This window comes from Fringilla coelebs (genome assembly GCF_963513975.1).
Source record: "Fringilla coelebs genome assembly, chromosome: 1".
NCBI lineage: Eukaryota > Metazoa > Chordata > Aves > Passeriformes > Fringillidae > Fringilla > Fringilla coelebs.
This window is the reverse complement of record NC_140028.1, coordinates 144,469,215-144,487,324: the sequence shown is the minus strand read 5'-3', so window position 1 is coordinate 144,487,324 and position 18,110 is coordinate 144,469,215. Positions and strand designations below refer to the sequence as shown.

The window sequence follows — 18,110 nt, the reverse complement described above, 5'->3', positions numbered from 1 at the left end:
AAGTAGCTCAGAATTCAGCAAAGCACATCAGACAGCCAAAGAGGAGAAATATAGGAATTCTGACTGGCAAAAAATGGGACATAAAGGCAGGCACAGATGTCCTGCAGCTTGATTTCACACTGTCAAGGGATGAGATCTTCTTCTGTGATGGTTAAATCGCTGCTACATTTATTGCCAGAATAGTTGCTCTCCAGTCTGGGACTAAGCTTCCCTGTCCACAGCTCTGCAGAATCATACATTCTGTTTGCAAAGTTGGTTCATGTATTTATAGGAGCAGCATGCTCAAATTTCCTACTATATTTAACATCATTCTTTTTTGCATTCCCAGAGCAGCTGTTTGTTCATTCTGTGTAACATTTAACTGAAAAGTAGTTTTGCATTATTTCTATTTTATTCTTTGTTTATAGTTACACAGTTCTTGATTGCTGAAGAAAGAAACAGGCATTCACCAGATGGTGTTATTTCAGATCCTCCTGCTACTGCTGCTTGCCCAAATGTTAGACCTGGGAAAAGCATCTCTCCTCAGTTGCTATGTAGTTTTGCTGTATGTTGTCAAACAAACCTTCTGAAGGAATTGTTTCTTTTAGCCCTTGTGTCTTTACTTAAGAATTATTTTCATTGCAGCTCTGTTTTTCTTTTTTCCCCTCTTCATTTTTCAGGCAAAAAGCAGCAGAGCTCAAAGTTCTGCTGAGATACTTCAGGTATAATTACCTGGTAGATCTATCTGGCTATTGATGAAAAATTACATAGAATTAACTAATATTTCACATTGTGACATGGACAAAAAATCATATCCCTGATCAAGTTAATGAAAATAAATGCTGATCAAGCTGTCCTTGCAAAAAATAAGCACTTGGCATAAGCTGTGAGATCATCTGACTGCCCCCAGTAGTTGCTGGGTTGTTGTGCGCAGACCCCAAATAATCAGCAGAATACATCTGATATTTCAGGAGGAATTGGCAAAAACATAAACTATGCTAAAGTGGTTTAACCACTTTCAAAAGCATCCACTTAGCTCAGGCTTCTGCGCACAAAGAGGAGTCCAGAGGAGACTTGCAGCCTCTAGATTACCTTAGACACACTGTACCAATGAAAACTGAGGTTGTGCTTGACATGTTGGAAAACACTGGAGAATGCAAAGGAAAATGGGTTAATTTGTGCTTTTAATGCTTCTAGTGAAAGTATAAAACGCTAGATGTATTCCCCACATTTCAAGTCTAATTGTTTCTGATAAACTATCAGCAAAAAGTTAATGCTTATATTTAATTAAGTGCCACTTTCCAGAATTACTTTGCCAGCAGTACTATAATTAGATGACGTGATAACAGTCTTTGATACATATGCTCATATTCTTTGTTAACACCAAAAATAGAATCTGTAAATCTGTAAATAGAACAACGAGATGCATTAAAGCAGCAGGGTAGAGCAGCAGGCTGGGAAGGCTACAGCCATTATCACCTCAGGAGGATTAATATTAATGTCTCTCTAATGCAGCATTTTTAAGCATTTCTTGTGTTCTGATGGGCTTTATATAATTGACCTCCACAAATCATAAAAGATGGTTTAAAAAAGAATCTGGGAACTATGTGAATTGCCAATACCTCCTGGAATGCTGCCACATGACTTCCATCATTAGGTTATAGCTACCAGCTAGGCCTGAATTCATCTCACTTCAGGCATCTGTGAGGTGGCTGTCGAGGCACTTGGGGAGAAAGACAGCCCCAGGAGAGAGCTCTGGCAGGAGGTTCCTTCTGTACTGAAACACAAAACCAAAAATTTTATCCTCTCCAAAGAGGATGGGATGAGCTGTGCCCTGGAGGTGCCCTCTCCTCCTTTCTCTTCACAGTCAGTGGCCTCAAACTGGATGTCTGAGACAGCTGAAGTTGGGTGAAATGACCAGACCTTTCCCTCATGTTCCCAGAGGAGAGTTGAAAGTTCTTAAACAATTAAGATTCTTTGATAGCAGTGTTTATTCTGACTCAATGACTCAGCACTTGGATATCAGCCTGGATCTCTGATACCAGCTTTAACAGACCCACCAAACCTTCTTTTGTTATTGGAATGTTGATGCTCTGCCAGCAACATCAGATTTAATGCCCCTTAACACAGTACTCCAGGCTCCTGCTGCAAGCAGCAAGCCATAAAAACACGGACACTTTGACTTCATACTTTAGCAAATACCTTTGAAAGTTTTCTGAATCTAAAAGCTTTTCAGTTTTATTAGTCCCATAAACAGAACTAATTAAAAATGTTAATGAGCCAGTTATGTAATCCTTTTGGATTTCAGCAAAACTTTCAATACTGTCTCTCCCAGGATCCTTCTGGACAAAATGTCCAGCACACAGCTGGATAAACACACCCTGGGATGGGTGAGCAATGGGCTCACGGGTCAGCACAAAGGGTTCCAGGGGATGGGGTTACACCAGGCTGGTGTCCTGTCCCTAGTGGTCTTCCACAGGGCCCCAGCCTCAGCCCTGTGCTCTTCAACAGCCTCATAAATGACTGGGATGCAGGGCTGGAAGGGATACTGAGTTTGCCAAGGACACTAAACCGGGAGGAGTTGCTGACTCCCTTGAGGGAAGAGAGGCCCTGCAGAGACCCAGACAAATCAGAGGGCTGGGCAATCACCAACCATATTAAGTTCAGCCAGGGCAATCCTGGATGTATGTGCTTCAGTACCCCCTGCAGTACCTCTTCTGGTGGGCTTTGCCATGTGCTATTTTAATTGAAATCACCTGCCTTTCCCTGTAACAAAGAACAGAAAATTAAATATCATGTGCACAATTGGAACAAACTTTAAAAAAGTAAACAATTCTTGTTATTATTCAGTATTAGAGATAATCTGAGCTATCAAAGATTGTAAGTTAAAAAAAAAAGAGGTGTCCCAATAAATGACATTTGTAATTAGTGGCTCTGTAAAGTGCCCATTCTGAGAAGTCCTGGGAAATGTCTTCATATAAAGACAAGCATAAACCAATTAAAAATATTTTTTATTAAAAAAAAATTTATTTTGTTTTCATCTATAACTTTGTTAGGAAACATTTATCTACATTCTCAGTGTTTTGCTGTAGAAGATGCCAAACTGCCCTGCCCTCAGCTATGAGCAGGCACTTTATCTTCCTTTCTTCAAATGCAAAATTGGTCTCTAAGCCTTCCCAAATATTATTCCTATAGCTGAAGGATGCTAAAGCAGGGCTATGCTGTCTAGAGTCAGAACAGTGTTAGAAAATCTCTAGGCAGATTAATGTAATGATAACAATTGTGTTAAAGAAGCCATGGTCCTGGTTGATGCAGGCAGTGTTTTGATTCCAACCCTCTAGTTCTATATGGAATTGTGCTTCTTTGCCATGTTCTGTTTGCTTGGATAAACAGAAAGTTTTATGGTTGGCATCCATCATATCTTAACTGTAAATATAAAATCTGCTCTAAATTATTAAAGGAAAGAAACTGCCTCGTGAAACTTCTGTCTTGTTTACTGCAGCTCAGGTTTTAGGACCCTTCAATTTTTTTCTCCCCTGTAATCAGTTATGAAAGGTCAGGGGAAAACCATTATTTCCACAACAAGAAATGTTTAAAGGATTAAATCATAATTTTATACGGTTTCCTCCCACACCTCACAGTACTGACCTGCCTTTGCATTTGCCAGGCTGTGAATCCTGAGGTCTGAACCTCACCCATTAAGGAAGAGCCAGTCTAACCTACTAATCCTTTGGGTTTTGTCTTTCCAAGTGGATCAACGGCTTGGACTTCACAGCTACTTGCTGATGAGAAACTAATAACGGAGTGAGCTGTCCCTCTGCTCTAATTTTGAAGAATTGTTTCCACGACCACAACTCAGCATCAACAATCAACAATATTTCTTTTGAAGCTTGCATTTCCCCAAAGCACCAAGCCTATACTTAGGGTTGTCCTACAACTTGTCCTGCTGATTTGTTTTAGGTTTTCCTCTGCCTTATTCCATGCTGGCTTTGTCTTTTTGAGCTGACTCCACTCCCACACAAACACTTCCTAAATAATTAGTAGCCTTTTAGTTGACTTTATTTGGGAAGCATACATTTTAGGCATGGAAACTCTCTAACTTCACTTTGGTGATCTATAAATTAATGCCTCCACTCTTAAAATAAGATGTATTAAAATAAGAAATATAATTTTACAGCAATTTAAAGCATGGATGAAGTCCACATTTTAAAATCAGAGTAACTTTGCTGCCCTATACTTTGCTCTCAGCCATGGCGCACATAAGACCACACACTTCAATATAAGCAAAGGATGCTCCAATACATTCAGCCAGTGAAGGGCTGTATCCAGGTGCTACAAGCAGGGAGAGGAATCTCACCTCAAAGGAATTGTGTGCCAGAGTTACAACATTTGAGACTACAGCTTAAACACACAAGGGGGAAAATATTTTGTCATCTCACCTTAAACACCCAAACTCACCTATTCAAAGAATATTTCTTAAAATTATTGTTTTTTCAGCTTTGCTTACAGCACCACACCCAGGCATCACTTTTTGTATTTCCCCTCACAGAATCCCAGAATGGGTCAGGCTGGAAGGGTCAATCTGGTCCAACCTCCCTGCTCAGTCAGGGTCATGCATAGCACACGGCCCAGGATTGTGTTCAGATGGTTCTGGAATATCCAGTGAGGGACACTCCACAGCTTCTCCGGGCACAGTCACCTGCACTGGAACAGCGCAGTAAAAAAGTAAAGAATTAAAGTAGAAGAAGTAAACAGTAAAGAAGTTCTTCCTCATGTTCAGGTGGAACTTCTGTGCCTCAGTTTCTGCCCATTGCCTCATGTCCTGTTGCTGGGCACCACCAAGCAGAGCCTGGTCCATCCTCTTGGCGCCCCCAGTTTTTGAGAGTAAAGACACAAAAGGGCAAGAAATTTTGTCATCTCACTTCCAACAGCCAAACTCACCTATTCAAAGAATGTTTCTTAACATTATTCTTTTTCCTTCTCCTTTCCCCTCAGCTGCACACCCGGGCATTGCTTCACAAAATCACATCGTCAGGTTGGAAAAACCTCTGAGAGTCCGGCCCATGACGGAACACCAGTGTGCCCCACCGGACACGCTGTGGTTCAGTGGGGCCGGGAGCAGCCATCGCTGTTTGCAGCCCATGACTGAACACCGGTGTGCCCCACCGGACACGCTGTGGTTCTGAGGGGCCGGGAGCAGCCATCGCTGTTTGCAGCCCATGACTGAACACCAGTGTGCCCCACCGGACACGCTGTGGTTCAGTGGGGCCGGGAGCAGCCATCGCTGTTTGCAGCCCATGACTGAACACCGGTGTGCCCCACCGGACACGCTGTGGTTCTGTGGGGCCGGGAGCAGCCATCGCTGTTTGAAAAGCGCGGTGCACAAACAATCGCGCCATGACCCTGCCCCGCCCTGCCCTGCCCTCAGGAGGCCCCGCCCACCTGAAGCCCCGCCCTTGCCTCGGCCCCGCCCCAGCCCGGTGCAGCGCCGCCGGCGGCCGGCAGGGGGCGCTCTCCGCTCACACGGGACACCCGGCGGGGCCGTTCGAGAAACTTCCGGAAGCGGCGGGGCGGAAGTGACGGCGCGCGCTGGCGGCGCTTCCTGTTTGCGGCCGCTGCCGTTTGTCCCGGCGGGAGCGGCGGGAGGGAACCGGTGGGAGCGGCGGCCGCGTTGAGGAGCCACCGGCGGGTGAGTGCGGGGCAGACGGGCCCGGGGCTGCCCGGCCGCGGCCGTGCGGGAGGCAGGGGCAGCGGGGAGCGGGCGCTCGGCCGGGCCGCGGTGCTCGGCAGCGGCGTCCCTGGTACCGGGGCCTCGCGGCGCGGCCGGCGCAGGCCCCGCAGTGCTGGATCGGCCCCGGGTGGCGTGGGGGCTCTGCCTGGCCTTGGCGGGACTCGGAGATCGCAGGGAGCTCGGGGAGGGAGCGGCTGCTCTGGGCTCCCCCGGCAGTCTGAGTGGGACAAATGCCGGGACGTTCGGTCCCAGCCCGCGGTGCCGCCTGTTCGCCGCAAGGCAGGAAAAAACGTCCGGATTTCCATTTTTTGCTCACAGTGGTGTCAGTTTCCAGGGGACGAGGACGAGCCTCGTTTCGTTAAACAGACCTTGTCCTTAAAGCGCTTTTTGTCGCAGGGTACTTGCCTTGGCGGCTTGCGAGTGGCATTGTGTTCTACTTTCTCTACCATCCCTGGAAGGAGATGGGGGTGAGAGGCGGACTGTGCTTGCAGAGAGACGACCAGAGGAAATGGCCTTAAGATGAGACGGGGGAGATTCAGATTAGATAATGTATTAGATATTTCGCATTTAGGGTGGTCAGGCGTTGGAATAGGTTGCCTAGGGCGGTGGTGGAGTCAGCGTCCTTGGAGGTGTGTGGGAGCGCCTGGATGTGGCGCTGGGCGGGTTAGTGGTTGAGGGACACAGTGGGGGTGTTGGGGGCATGTTTGGGCTGGATGATCTCAGAGGCATTTTCCACCCCTGATGATCCTAAGCCAAACTCGCTGTGTTTCTCCCCCGATGGAAGCAGTTTCGATACGTTCCGCTCAGTGCTCATTGCTCGGGGTAGGGGCAGGAGGGAGGTTTGTTGTGGGTGAGGTCGGCAGAGGTCGCGTGTTTTGATCTCGCTGTTGCCAGGTTCCGAGCGGAGTTGAAAACTGACACTGCCAGGTAAGGAACGCTGTTTGTCGTCAGTATTTGTTGCACTTCGGAGGGGGCTGTGGGCTGGGTTTGCGACTCGCGTTCCTGTTTGCCCCAACCTTTCGTGTTGTGTTGCTGTCTGAGCCCTCCTTGGCTGCTGAAAACGTGTGCTTCAGCCGTGCTAACAAAGGTGTTAGAAATCATTCAAAATACTGAACAAATCTGTCAAAAATTGTGATGATAATATAGTGCTCCTTATTTAGACATGGTAGCGTGAAAGCTGTGTTTATAATGTGCAAATGGTTAGGCTCGTGTCGTTGCATAGTCAGTGATCAAACCCAAGAGCTTTTAGGGTATAAAGTGTCAAAAAGTGATAAGAACAAAGTGCTGACACAAAGAGAACAACGGGCATGAAGCAAGACTCTGCCACTCCGGTCCTGCAACAGAGGTTGCACTCGCTGCTGCCTGCTGACCTTAATTTTTGTTTACTCTTTGGAGATCCTTGTACTCCAGTTAGGGATTTTATGTTCAGCTGGTGATCAAGAGCCTAGTAGTGAAAATACCATTTAGTTTGATGGATTATGTTGTCAAAGAAGATTTGTTTGGACCGATGAGTAAATGTATTTACAGATCTTGTCTCTGTGATTACTTTTTTTACTGCAAACAACCAGAATTTTAACTACTGCGCAACACTCGTCTAACTTTGTGTACTCCCCTTGGCGCCTGTGCTGACTTCTCAGTGAAAAATAAGTGTGTTGAAAATGGAAGTTAAATTAGTATTAAATTTTCTTAAATAATCTCTATTGGAGTAGAAGTTTAAATTGCTGCTTTTATTGGCAGCACTGTTTAGACTGCAGTGCTACTAATAATGTAAACTAATTCTGTAAACTGCAGAGTTCCACTTGTTCTCCATCGGGCTTGTCTTTTAAGTACTTGTGCTTTCAAGCTACAGCAGATTCTAACCCAGATAGCTTCTCTCTCTGGTATATTCTCTGTCCTTCCCAGATCGATGCAATTTGCTAATTTATCTTGGCTGGGCTTGGGAAGAAGGAGGTAAGGGCTTTACTTCTGTCTAACACTGAAGTTTTAGTTAGAGGACTAATGTGTTTTGCTACTGATTTTTTTTTTAATAGATAAAAATAGATTTCTTTACCGACTGTATTCTTTCTTTTATCCGTTAGAAGTTTTGGAATATATGCAGGGAGAGGAAATAATTTATGTTAAATCCTCATCAGCTTATGTAGGATATAGGAGTTCCTAACAGTACACGAGAAATAAATACCAGGTTTTTGGTTTGTTCTGCATCTGTGCCGAGCTCGTTGGCGCATTGAGCTCTGTGAGCTGAGCTTGCGTGGGACGAGGGCGGTGACTGCGTTGTCCCCAGTCCGGAGGCGTCGCAGTCGTGGCCTGGAATGGACGGAAATGTCAGCGCGGGTTGGGCGCCGGGCGCAGCCGCCCCTGGGAGCCGAGGCCTGGGCAGGAGGCTCTCCACGCTTCCAGGAGCGCATCCACTGCTTCTGAGCCGTGGAGTCGTGCTTGCTTTGAAGGGAATTCGTTGCTGTAATTTTCGACTTAGCTGTGTGAGGTTTATGTTTAAGCATTGTGCTCCTTAAGTAGGAAGTGCTCCATTTCTCTAATAGCATTTGTAAAGAAGCTCGTCAGTTGTGTCCTGGAAACATTTCCTGACAAAGCTTTTCCTTTGTCTTATTTAAGCAATGGAAGGATTAATGAGAAATTACTTAGCTTTGTCAGAACTTGTTGGATCTTGCATATGATGATTGTTTCTTTCAAGATAGCTTTAAAGTAAAACTGTAGTTGAGGGTATTAGTAGTTTAAGTTCTATTTTCTTTTGAATGAAATACATTTGAATGGATGTTAGATTTCCCGTACTTTAGACTTAATGAAATCATTCTTTTAATTTATTTAACTGCTAGGGAAGAAATAATTCATGCATATGCATTTCACTCCAGCAGTTACTAGTTGTAGGTTTTATGTTTTCTATTTGTAATGAATACTGAAATCCCTCTGATATTAGTGAGGACTCAGTACTTAACAAGGGTCTTAAAGGCCATATAGTAAGTCTGATGCCATATAGTAAGTCTGAAGCTACACTGTAGTCAGTTTTAATAAAAACTTTAATTTATCTGATTAGAATGTTTTTTCTCTCTTAAAATGTAGTCTGAATCCATGACAGCCTATCAACACTCTGAAAAAGAACTTGCTTTTTGCTTAATGAAGTTTCTTTTTCCTTTTTCTTTTTCTTTGGCTTAAATAAAGTTATCATGACTCAAAAACACTTCAGGGGAAATGTGTAGAAACTTTGAACTATTTTCTTTTCCCTGAAGGATCATCTGTTTGCATGTGATTATTTGCCCAAAACGTTCTGGGCCATGTCTTTCAGTTGAGGCTTTCACTGTTTTTAATTGCTTAATCATATGCAGATCATATATTTTGTAAAATAAGATATAAATTTTACTTCATATAAAATAGCCTTTTATGGTTTGTTTTAGGAGAGTGACAGTGTTCCAGATATTTGTGACACAATTCCAAATTTGGACACCTGAGTTGTTTTGGAAAAGTGCTCCTTTGCTTTAAGAAAAGATCATGAATAAGTCCCCTTTTATCAGAGATGAGATGGATAAGCCGGAGAGTCTCAGCCAAGGGAATGAGGGTGGCCTGTTGACTGATCAACATCCTTTCCTGGTTTTTGTTAGCCAGTTTACATTTGTTTCACAGATGGAGATTTTTGATTTCTTCTGTTTCCATTTTTGGTTGGTTCACTCTTTTTTAATGGTTTCTTGCTTGTTGCCCTCTACAGGCTTTCCATGTGCCAGGCAGCAGTACAGACCAAGTCCTGTAATTCCTGCCAGGGTTGTGTCTTGCTGCCCTTGGGGAGGAGAGGAGTGGACAGAATTCTTTGTAGCTTCCTGCCTTAAGGGGTGAGGGTGTTCTGTACAGGTGCCTCTTGTCTGGCTGTGGTGCAGTTTTATTGCTGGCTTTTCTACAGTGGAACATGAGCTGCAAGGTAAAGCAGTCAGCCCAGCTGCCTTCTCCCTGTGTGAACTGGTATAATAATAACAACTGTATCCAAATCCACTCTGCTGTCTGACATACAAGCAGGATGTTTGCTGTAAACATGAGATTAAACTAAGCTTTTTGGAATGTGCATTTTATTAAATTCCTCTCCTGAGGATACTGAAGGAGTATTAAAATAATGAGCATAAACATGGCTATTTAAGTACATCATATTAATTTAAATTATATGGTAAATTGACATTTTTCCATGAAACAATAAATTTCAGGGACCTGTGAAGTTAAACTGTGACAGTTTTTCTAAGCTTAGGTAAGTAAAAGCTAAAAGTATTGAAGCTGTTAATATGCTTTAGTCTGCACTGCACTGTGTATGTATAAGTGGGAGGAAAAAATTAATGCTGGTGCCTTTTTTTGTTTTAATGTATTTGTCAGGTTTATTAATCACAAAACTTATACAGGTTTTCTTGCTCCGTGTTCTTGCACTCATAGGTAATTTTATTTGTTCCTTAGCATTCTTGCTCTTAAAAATTTTTCTGGTAAACTGTGGGAATTTTTGTGTTAGCTCAGTGAATTTTTGTGAGTTCAGCCAAAATGAACTGGGATTCAGAGCAGGGTGTTTGTTCCTCCAGAGTTGACAGCAGGATGCAATCCTTTAGTTAATTCTATGGAAAGCAGGCAGATGCTGGCACTTGGGTGGCTGTGGGGCTCGCAGAGGATGTTGATGAGTGCTTGCTCTGTGAACTTTGTGAATCAGGAGTTTGGAACTCCATCCTGCTCTCCAGGTGACTGCTGGAGTCACTAAGCTCGAGCTATTCTGGCATCTTTGAGGACTGTCTGTGCTGCCCATTGCTTCATGGCCAGAAATAGATAACTTTTTCTGACTAAGCTGACTGCAAAGGTCGCATGCCCCTTGCTGTCTGAATTCCCTCCTGGCTGCTCTAAAGAATTTCTTGTTTGGATGCTTTCCCCCATTCCGTATTTAGTTAGGGGTCCTGCTTTGTCATCCCTGCTGGTTGTTTGTCTGATTACTTGCTTTTCTCTGGCATCTGATCTTATGAAAGTTTGGAGCACTCTGCATAGCTGTCTTCTGTGATACTTCTCATGCTTTTTCTGTAGCTGGGGAGTGTGCTGTAAAGAGAGTTTATGAGCCAGGTTCTGGGTAACTCTGGCTGAGCCCTGGGCTGAGCTGTGGGGGGGGCCTGAGCCTGGTCATGTGGCTCTGTCACTTGCCTTGAACCAGTAGTTCAGGGCCACTGCTCTGTAAACCAGAACAAAGCCTCCTTCTCCTGTGATGCCTGAGAAATCTATAAACTATGGAAACCTTTGGTTCACATAAACATTTGCTTGTTTGGTTTTCATGCCCCAGAGAAGGAGTTGGAGTAGCTGATAGCACACTGTAAACATAGTGCAGTTCCCAGCTCAAGGAACTACAGATATTTGTGAGCAAACATGAAGGCCATGCAACATCTTCTTTCAGCTGGTTTATTTTTTTTTGGCTTGTCTTCTGAAATTTTAAAGATTTTCTGTGGATGGAGGCAGAAAATTAGCTAATGTGGGCTGGCTTCCTCCTGGCTTTAGAAAAAACTCTCAAGTGCCTAATTAATGAGCTTTGCTTGTATGTTTGGAGACAAATTATTTGACAGATTGCATGTTTGGAGAAGATTTTTGTCATGTCATTTTGATTAGGACAGTTGGGTGGTTTGCATCTTTGAAACATTTAGGCATTCTCACCATGCACATTCCTACTAGCCTTAAAAGTACTGATTTTTTTATTTTTTTAATTGGCCATCTTCTATTTTCTAAGTCAATGGTCATCCATATTCTGCTCTATTATAAGCTAATGGTGGCTGTTTTCTTGAGTGACTATTTTAAAAAATTCTGTCCTGAAAAGACTGCAGATAGAGGTCTTTTCTAGTTTGTGAATATTGCTGGATATTTTGGGGGAGGGGGGTTTTGTGGGTGTGTGTGGTGTTTTTTTGGTCAGTCTTAGTGGCTGTTGAGGGGCTAAATACTAGCTGACAGTTTTTTTCTTTAGCTGGACAAAAGAAGATGCAGATAAGTTTTTTCTTGTAAATATTTTTAAAACCTTTTTTACATACAAAAAGTTCCTATGATAACTGAAGTTTCAGAAGTACAGTTTATGCTTTATGATGACTAGCAGATAGCAATAACAGGATATCAGAGATGAATGCTTCCTGTCACCTGACTTTGGTGGCACTTTGGTTAGGAGAAGGAGAATATTAAAAATTGGTTTTCTTTAGAAGACTTCTGGCTTATTTTAATTCCAGACTTTATACTAGTGACAAGTTAAAACTGAGCAATAACACTCACTGAAGACAGAATATACAATTCCCAGACATTTCTTTGAAACAAATAATTTCTCTGTCTGAAGGAGTAACTTTTTGGGGTCAGAGTTATCTTTTAAGAGCTGATCATGCTTCAGCTTTGTTTTTTTTGTCTCAGCTTCAGGCTTCTGTTATCTAGGATACATGGTGTTTATATTGAGTCTGAACTTCACAGATCTGCAGCATTGCTTTTAAACAAGCAGGAAAGTTTAAAAAAAAACCTGTGTTGAAAGCAATATGACTACCTGTGTGTACAAAGAAAGATGTGATTTATTTTTTACATCTAAGTTGCTTTTCCTACATGCTTTTTCTAGTTAGAAGCTTGAGTTTTAAGTTTTTCCTCTGAGATAGGTACCAGAATTGGGAGGAGAGCTAACAAAGGTCTTGTATGTAAGAAAAGGAGAATATGGAAAGAACACTTAGTGTTACGGTATATGCTCCTATCTTGAGGCTTTTTGCTGGTTGCTTACTAGTTTTAGGCTGGTATCTCTTGTTAGGAGGGACTCTGACTTCTGGCCTTAAGCTTGACTCATACTGGATTCCCTCCTGATTTCTTTGCAAACTATACATTTCCATATATGCTATTCCTCATAAGGCTGGCTGTGGGATTTGATAACATACTTAACCATACTGACTTTGCCTGTGTGTTCACAGACCTCTTCTAATTGTTGTGTGGGAAACAGCAAAACTAGAGAGGCCAGTTGATAGCAAATATCCTGGGATATTTTTGGTAATCTGTATGTTTACATTTTGAACCCTGCCATTAGTATATTATTATTAGTATTCTTAATTTTAATACACGTCCCCCAACTTCCTTTGGTGTTGGTCACAGTATTAACTATACCCTTATGGTTTTTTTCATGTGGAGATTTCTTCAAAGGGCTATTTACTTGCTACACTTTAATTTTGTGTTTGTGGAACTGAGTGGTTAAGTGGATTGCTAAAACCAACCAAGTTTTGAACATGTGACTCTTCCATTACATTTGCTTCTGTAAGTGGTTTGGAGAGGGGAGGAAGCATGGCAGGGTATCTCTTAAACTGGTTTTGCCATTTGAGGAAATGTGTGTGTAACCATAACCGATAATTAAAATGAATTAAGTTTTAACCTACAGCAGGAACATATTTTGAAGATGTACCAATTTATTTTAAAAGGAAGTCTTTTTTTCAGTGTTTATATCCCAAGATGTTGAAAGATTTGTGTAAAAGTAGTACAATAAATTAATTTCAGAATATTTCACTAGGCTACGTCATGCTTGGTTTTCTTGTGAAAGAAAAGGAAACTGAGACTGCCTGGGCTAAAATGAAAAACACTGAATGACTTGGGGGGGGAAGGTTATTTCAATGAATTTTTGTTCTTGATGCACAAGATAAGAAAATGTGACTAATACATTGCTGTATTATGTTCTGAGTACATTTGGGTGACTTTCCCTGCAACAAGTTGATAACTACTGGAAAAGGTCACTGTTTCCTTGTTCCTTTAATTGAAACAAACCAGCAGTGGTAGGATGGAAAGGGGATTGGAAGTTTTGCCAGAACTGAGATTTTTTAGTGGTGGAGAGAAAGGCAGCGTTGCATGAAGACATGAAACATTCTTGAAACTTTTTCGAAAGGTTCTTTCATCTTAGTGGTCATTTAGTTGGAGTAAGGGTCAGTGTAACTGTTCCTTGTAGTTATTCTCCAATGTTGACAAGAAACTGTCTGTAAATTGTTTTTTTAACTTCTCGGCTTTTCAGGACTTTTGAGGTAACTATTCCTTTATACTAACAAACACTAGGTGCCTCTGCACTTGAGTTGGTTGGTTACCTTGCAGTTGGAGCAATCTTGCCTGGTATGTGCTTCTCTTGGTAAATGTAAAGGAGGCAAATGGACTCACTAAGACAGAGTTTCAAATTTCCAAGACCTGTACATACATTGCTTTTCTGAAGGGAGCATCTTAGTGTGGAAGTAATGTTCTGAAGAACAGATGTGAAAGATGGGTCCCTTTGTTTATGCCCATATGTGCTTTAGACATGACAGGTGTCACAGATAACAGGTGAACTTTTGCATTCAGAGTTATTAATATCTACATCAAAACTGTAATCCAGATACCCTTCTTAAAATACTTAGCTTATCAGTCTAATCTGTTTCAGGAGCTGCTATATCACTATGTGTTTGTGTACTGTGTTTCAGTGGGATTAAAGAACATAAAAATCTGAATTAAAGTAATTGTTTGATCTCTTGACCTAAAGTAAAGCGGTTTTACTTTTTGGGGTTTGGAAAATCTGAACTTTTTCTTCGGTCCGGCTTGATACAAGGCAATACCAGGCTCCTACCTGCCTTTTTCTGAAGTAGCAGTACTGGACAAGCTTCATTTACAAGTTGTTGTTGTTGTTACAGGACTGGAAAGACTTGGCTGTTGTTACCACAAAAACTCCTGAAACATGGTGGATTATTATGAAGTTCTGGGAGTGCAGAAGCATGCCTCAGCAGAGGATATCAAAAAAGCGTGAGTGTTGCTGGTGTAGATGTTATGGATTTTGAGGGACAGATATATTTACATGGTTTTTGGAGTCACACTTCGTTGTCTTCCTTTGTTCTTTTGCAAATTCCTGCAAATTCCTACTTTATCAACTCAAATGTTTGAACTGTGGTCTTGGATGATTGCAAAGCATATCAATCTAGGTGCAAGCTTAGCTCTGCCCCTCTAAGTAAGAAGTTATGAACACTTTGCCTAAAATGTTTCATTTGAGGATAGGAATTGTGTAGCTGTCAAAGAAGGCATTGATGTTAGGATGTCACAGTGTGTTCTTGGAGCTTTATCAACTTTTTATGTACCAGATCCCTCTTGATGCTTCCCTTGGTTTGTTGTAGTACTGAATAATTACAGACCTCTAAGGAGAAGCCCACAGCAGAGATATTTTGGAATGTTTTGCTTAGGTCTCATAGATGTTGATCATCAGAAATGCACAAGAATAATTTCAGAATAAGTAAAGAACCCCAAACCTACTTTATAATTTAAAACATATCTGAGTAGGTGGCTCTTTGGGTACCTGCAGGTTGGTCCCAAATCTAGATACAAGATACAAAGCACCAGGAATTTCGTATTTCAATCCCTGACAACATTGTGTTTATTTGTATAGCATATTCTCTTATTTCAGAGTAAAATATCCTGTGTTTTCCTTCCACTCAGGTACCGCAAATTGGCACTAAAATGGCACCCTGATAAAAATCCAGACAATAAAGATGAGGCGGAACGGCAGTTTAAGCAAGTAGCTGAGGCCTATGAAGTCTTGTCAGATGGTAGGTATTTCAAAAGGGCTCTTGAACTGCCTGTCTCTGTTCTGGGCATCAGACTGAAAATGTTGATCTGTGGTGCTTTGAAGGGATATTGTAATTTTGGTTCACCCTCCAACTTGACTGCTTCCTTTTCAAAGGCAAGGAAAGAAAAAAATGCTTGCAGCTAAGATAGAATAAGCAGAAATTTTGAAACAAAAATTTCAGGATCTCCATGGATAGTTAACCAAACTACTGGAAACTGAAATTCAGTGTCTGCTAGAAATTTCTGTAGAGACTTCTGTGAATCCCAAGATTAATTTTATCTTGGCAGGTGAGGCCAGTGTTACAGTCAGTATTGGGGCATTGTGTTTATTCTCTAAAATCAGGCCAGATGAACTCTGAAGTATCCGCTGTTGGGCCTACAGCTTCTAGTTTTTGTAACAGTAAGCTAGTCTTGACAAACCCAAGCATACTGTAAGCCTTGCTGAAAATTTGGATTGCATTTGAGTGAGTTCTGTAAATTCAGTCAACTGTGATACTAGTGTTTATTTTGAATTGTTCTGAAAGAGGTGTTTAGCCTGACCCATGCAGTGCAGGAATGCAGTTTACAGTTCACCCATGTCTTTTTGCTTGAAGAGTATCATTAATTTTTGCCAATGTTCTGACAAAAGCAGCCTGAATCATAACAAAGTGATTTAAGCTACTTTGATTATTTTCCTGTGTAATTGACTGCAGCTGTCTATATGCTATTTCTGAAGCGTCCTTGATTTCACCTGAGACAGTGAGCATGGGAAAGCTATATTTAAAGCTCTAGCAGCATCTAGATTACCTCTCAGAGTTCAGCCTGATTTAGTGAGCTGCAGTCTTGTACACCGTGTTTCTTTGCTTGGTTTTGATACTTAATTAACAGGGGAAAATAAGAACTTAATTTATCATTGTATTCTTGTCTTTTAGAGTACTTTATCCTTCTAAAGCTAATCTTTTTTGAGCAGGACAAAAATAGGATACTGGTCTGGTTGTTAAACAGATCTCTAAGTTCTTTGGAAACAGTACAGGGCTAGAATTTTAGAATAGCTTCTAAAAGTGCTTCCAGTTTTTGGATCTATGCCAAATCCTAAGTTACTGGTGTCTTAACAATCATTTGTGCAGCAGGGATACCAAAATCCTGAGCCCAGTGGTTGAGAGAGGCAGTCAAACATTCTGCAAACTTAATGAAATTTTCTGACACCATTACAGGCTTGAATGATGACAGATTTTTGGCAGAAGAATAGTTTTGTAAGGGATTACATAAGCAAAAAAATACTGAAATTGGGTGATCATTGAACACACTTCCCTTGTGGGAAACCTTGTGGTTTCAAAAATGGAACATCTTTCAAGATGAATTTTGGTCTTTGTGAGCCCTCAGGGCCCCCTTACTGTTTCCTGCCCATGACAGTTTATCTACCTTGATGCTTTCTTCTTCATAATTTGATGGGTCGGTTAACCTCCTTTCTTTAAAAACTGCTCTCTAGAAAGGCAGTACAGATAATGTATCAAGCTTTGGGGATTTGTCTGCATGTGAACCTATTGCAAGCTCCTATTATTTGAGATGATAACCATTATATAAAATTTTAATTCCTGTTAGTCAGAAGTATTTTACTTCCCAGCATCTGTTTGAGGTAACTGCATGATCATTCAGTGATGCTGTTTAAATTTTAAAAACATCTTTCACTGAAGAGATTCTACTGGGAAAAGCATAATAATATTAAGAGAATAAAATCAAATGCCTTGATTGTTTTTTGACTGATACTTCCACAACAGTGCGGGCAGAGTGAGCTGTCTGTCTGCCTCTTTAAGGTCTTCAGGTTCCCTTCCAGTACCAAAGTGCCATCTGATCTTGTGCAATAATGTAGAGTTCATTTTTCTCTCCTTTCTCATGAATACTGGCTGGTCTGCAGTCATTCTGTGCCTTCTAAAATAACAGAGAGCAAGCAGTTTGAGTCACATCCTTCCTTGGCATTTTGGAACATCACTTCATTCTCCATTCCATATCCCACAATTTAGCCAGCAGAAGTGGTTATAAATAATTTTAGGGATTTTGCAGCCACTTTTCTAAACACTGGTCTTTGTTCTCTTAACTCCCCCACAATGGGCTTGGTCTTGTGCAAGAAAAGGAAAAGAGGCAATGGTCAAGGTTGTTAAGTGGGAGAGGACGAAGAGATTGCTTGAGCGCTGGAACTGCTCTCCTGAGAGCCTGTAGAATCTTATCTCAGAAACTGATGTGATCACATCTTTGTTCAGGCAAGATGTGACCAACTTCACAATTGGACTTTGTGGAGGAGCAGGTTGAAGTCCAGAGGTCCTTCACAGCCTTAAAGCTTTTCATGATAGCTGTCCAAAGAAGAAATCTGCCATATTCTTCTTAAAGGCAAATTTCTCTGTGAAGTTTGTCCTTAAACCAAACTATTTCTCAGGACTGGACCTTCTACAACTTACTGGTCTTAAGTTTGAAGTTCAGTAGCTGTTCTTCCTGAACTAAATTGCTTTGGTGGATCTTGTTGAAGATGCTCAGCCGTTACATGCCAGACCTTCCTTAAATAAAACTAGCTTTGAGAAGATGCTTAACTGAGAATGCTGGTTAAGTGTTTTTATTTTTTCACAAAACCAACAATCCTGTTTACTGACGTGATGTACAACTTCTCCTTGTAGCTAAAAAACGTGACATCTATGACAGATATGGAAAAGAAGGCCTAATAAATGGAGGTGGAGGTATGTTGACAACCAGGAGTTTTTTGCTTTCTCTATTTTCTGTAGCTTTCTTTTCAAGACAGGAATCTGGAAATGCCTGTACTAGGGCCTAAAATTCAGTCTTTTAAATATCAAGATGGCAA

General features: G+C 41.7%; 1 protein-coding gene across 4 annotated transcripts in view; it reads left to right on the top strand.

The window, feature by feature from the left end:
- Positions 1-5,551: 5,551 nt before the first annotated feature.
- Positions 5,552-18,110, top strand: part of DNAJB6 (DnaJ heat shock protein family (Hsp40) member B6) — a 57,927-nt gene continuing 45,368 nt past the window's right edge. For all 4 annotated transcript variants that reach the window (XM_084201002.1, XM_084201001.1, XM_084201003.1 and 1 more), the window contains exons 1-4: positions 5,552-5,668; positions 14,362-14,470; positions 15,155-15,264; positions 17,929-17,988. In XM_084201002.1, the coding sequence (XP_084057128.1) occupies positions 14,406-14,470; positions 15,155-15,264; positions 17,929-17,988 (235 nt within the window). In that variant the 5' untranslated portion in view covers positions 5,552-5,668; positions 14,362-14,405. The remainder of the gene's footprint in view (positions 5,669-14,361; positions 14,471-15,154; positions 15,265-17,928; positions 17,989-18,110) is intronic.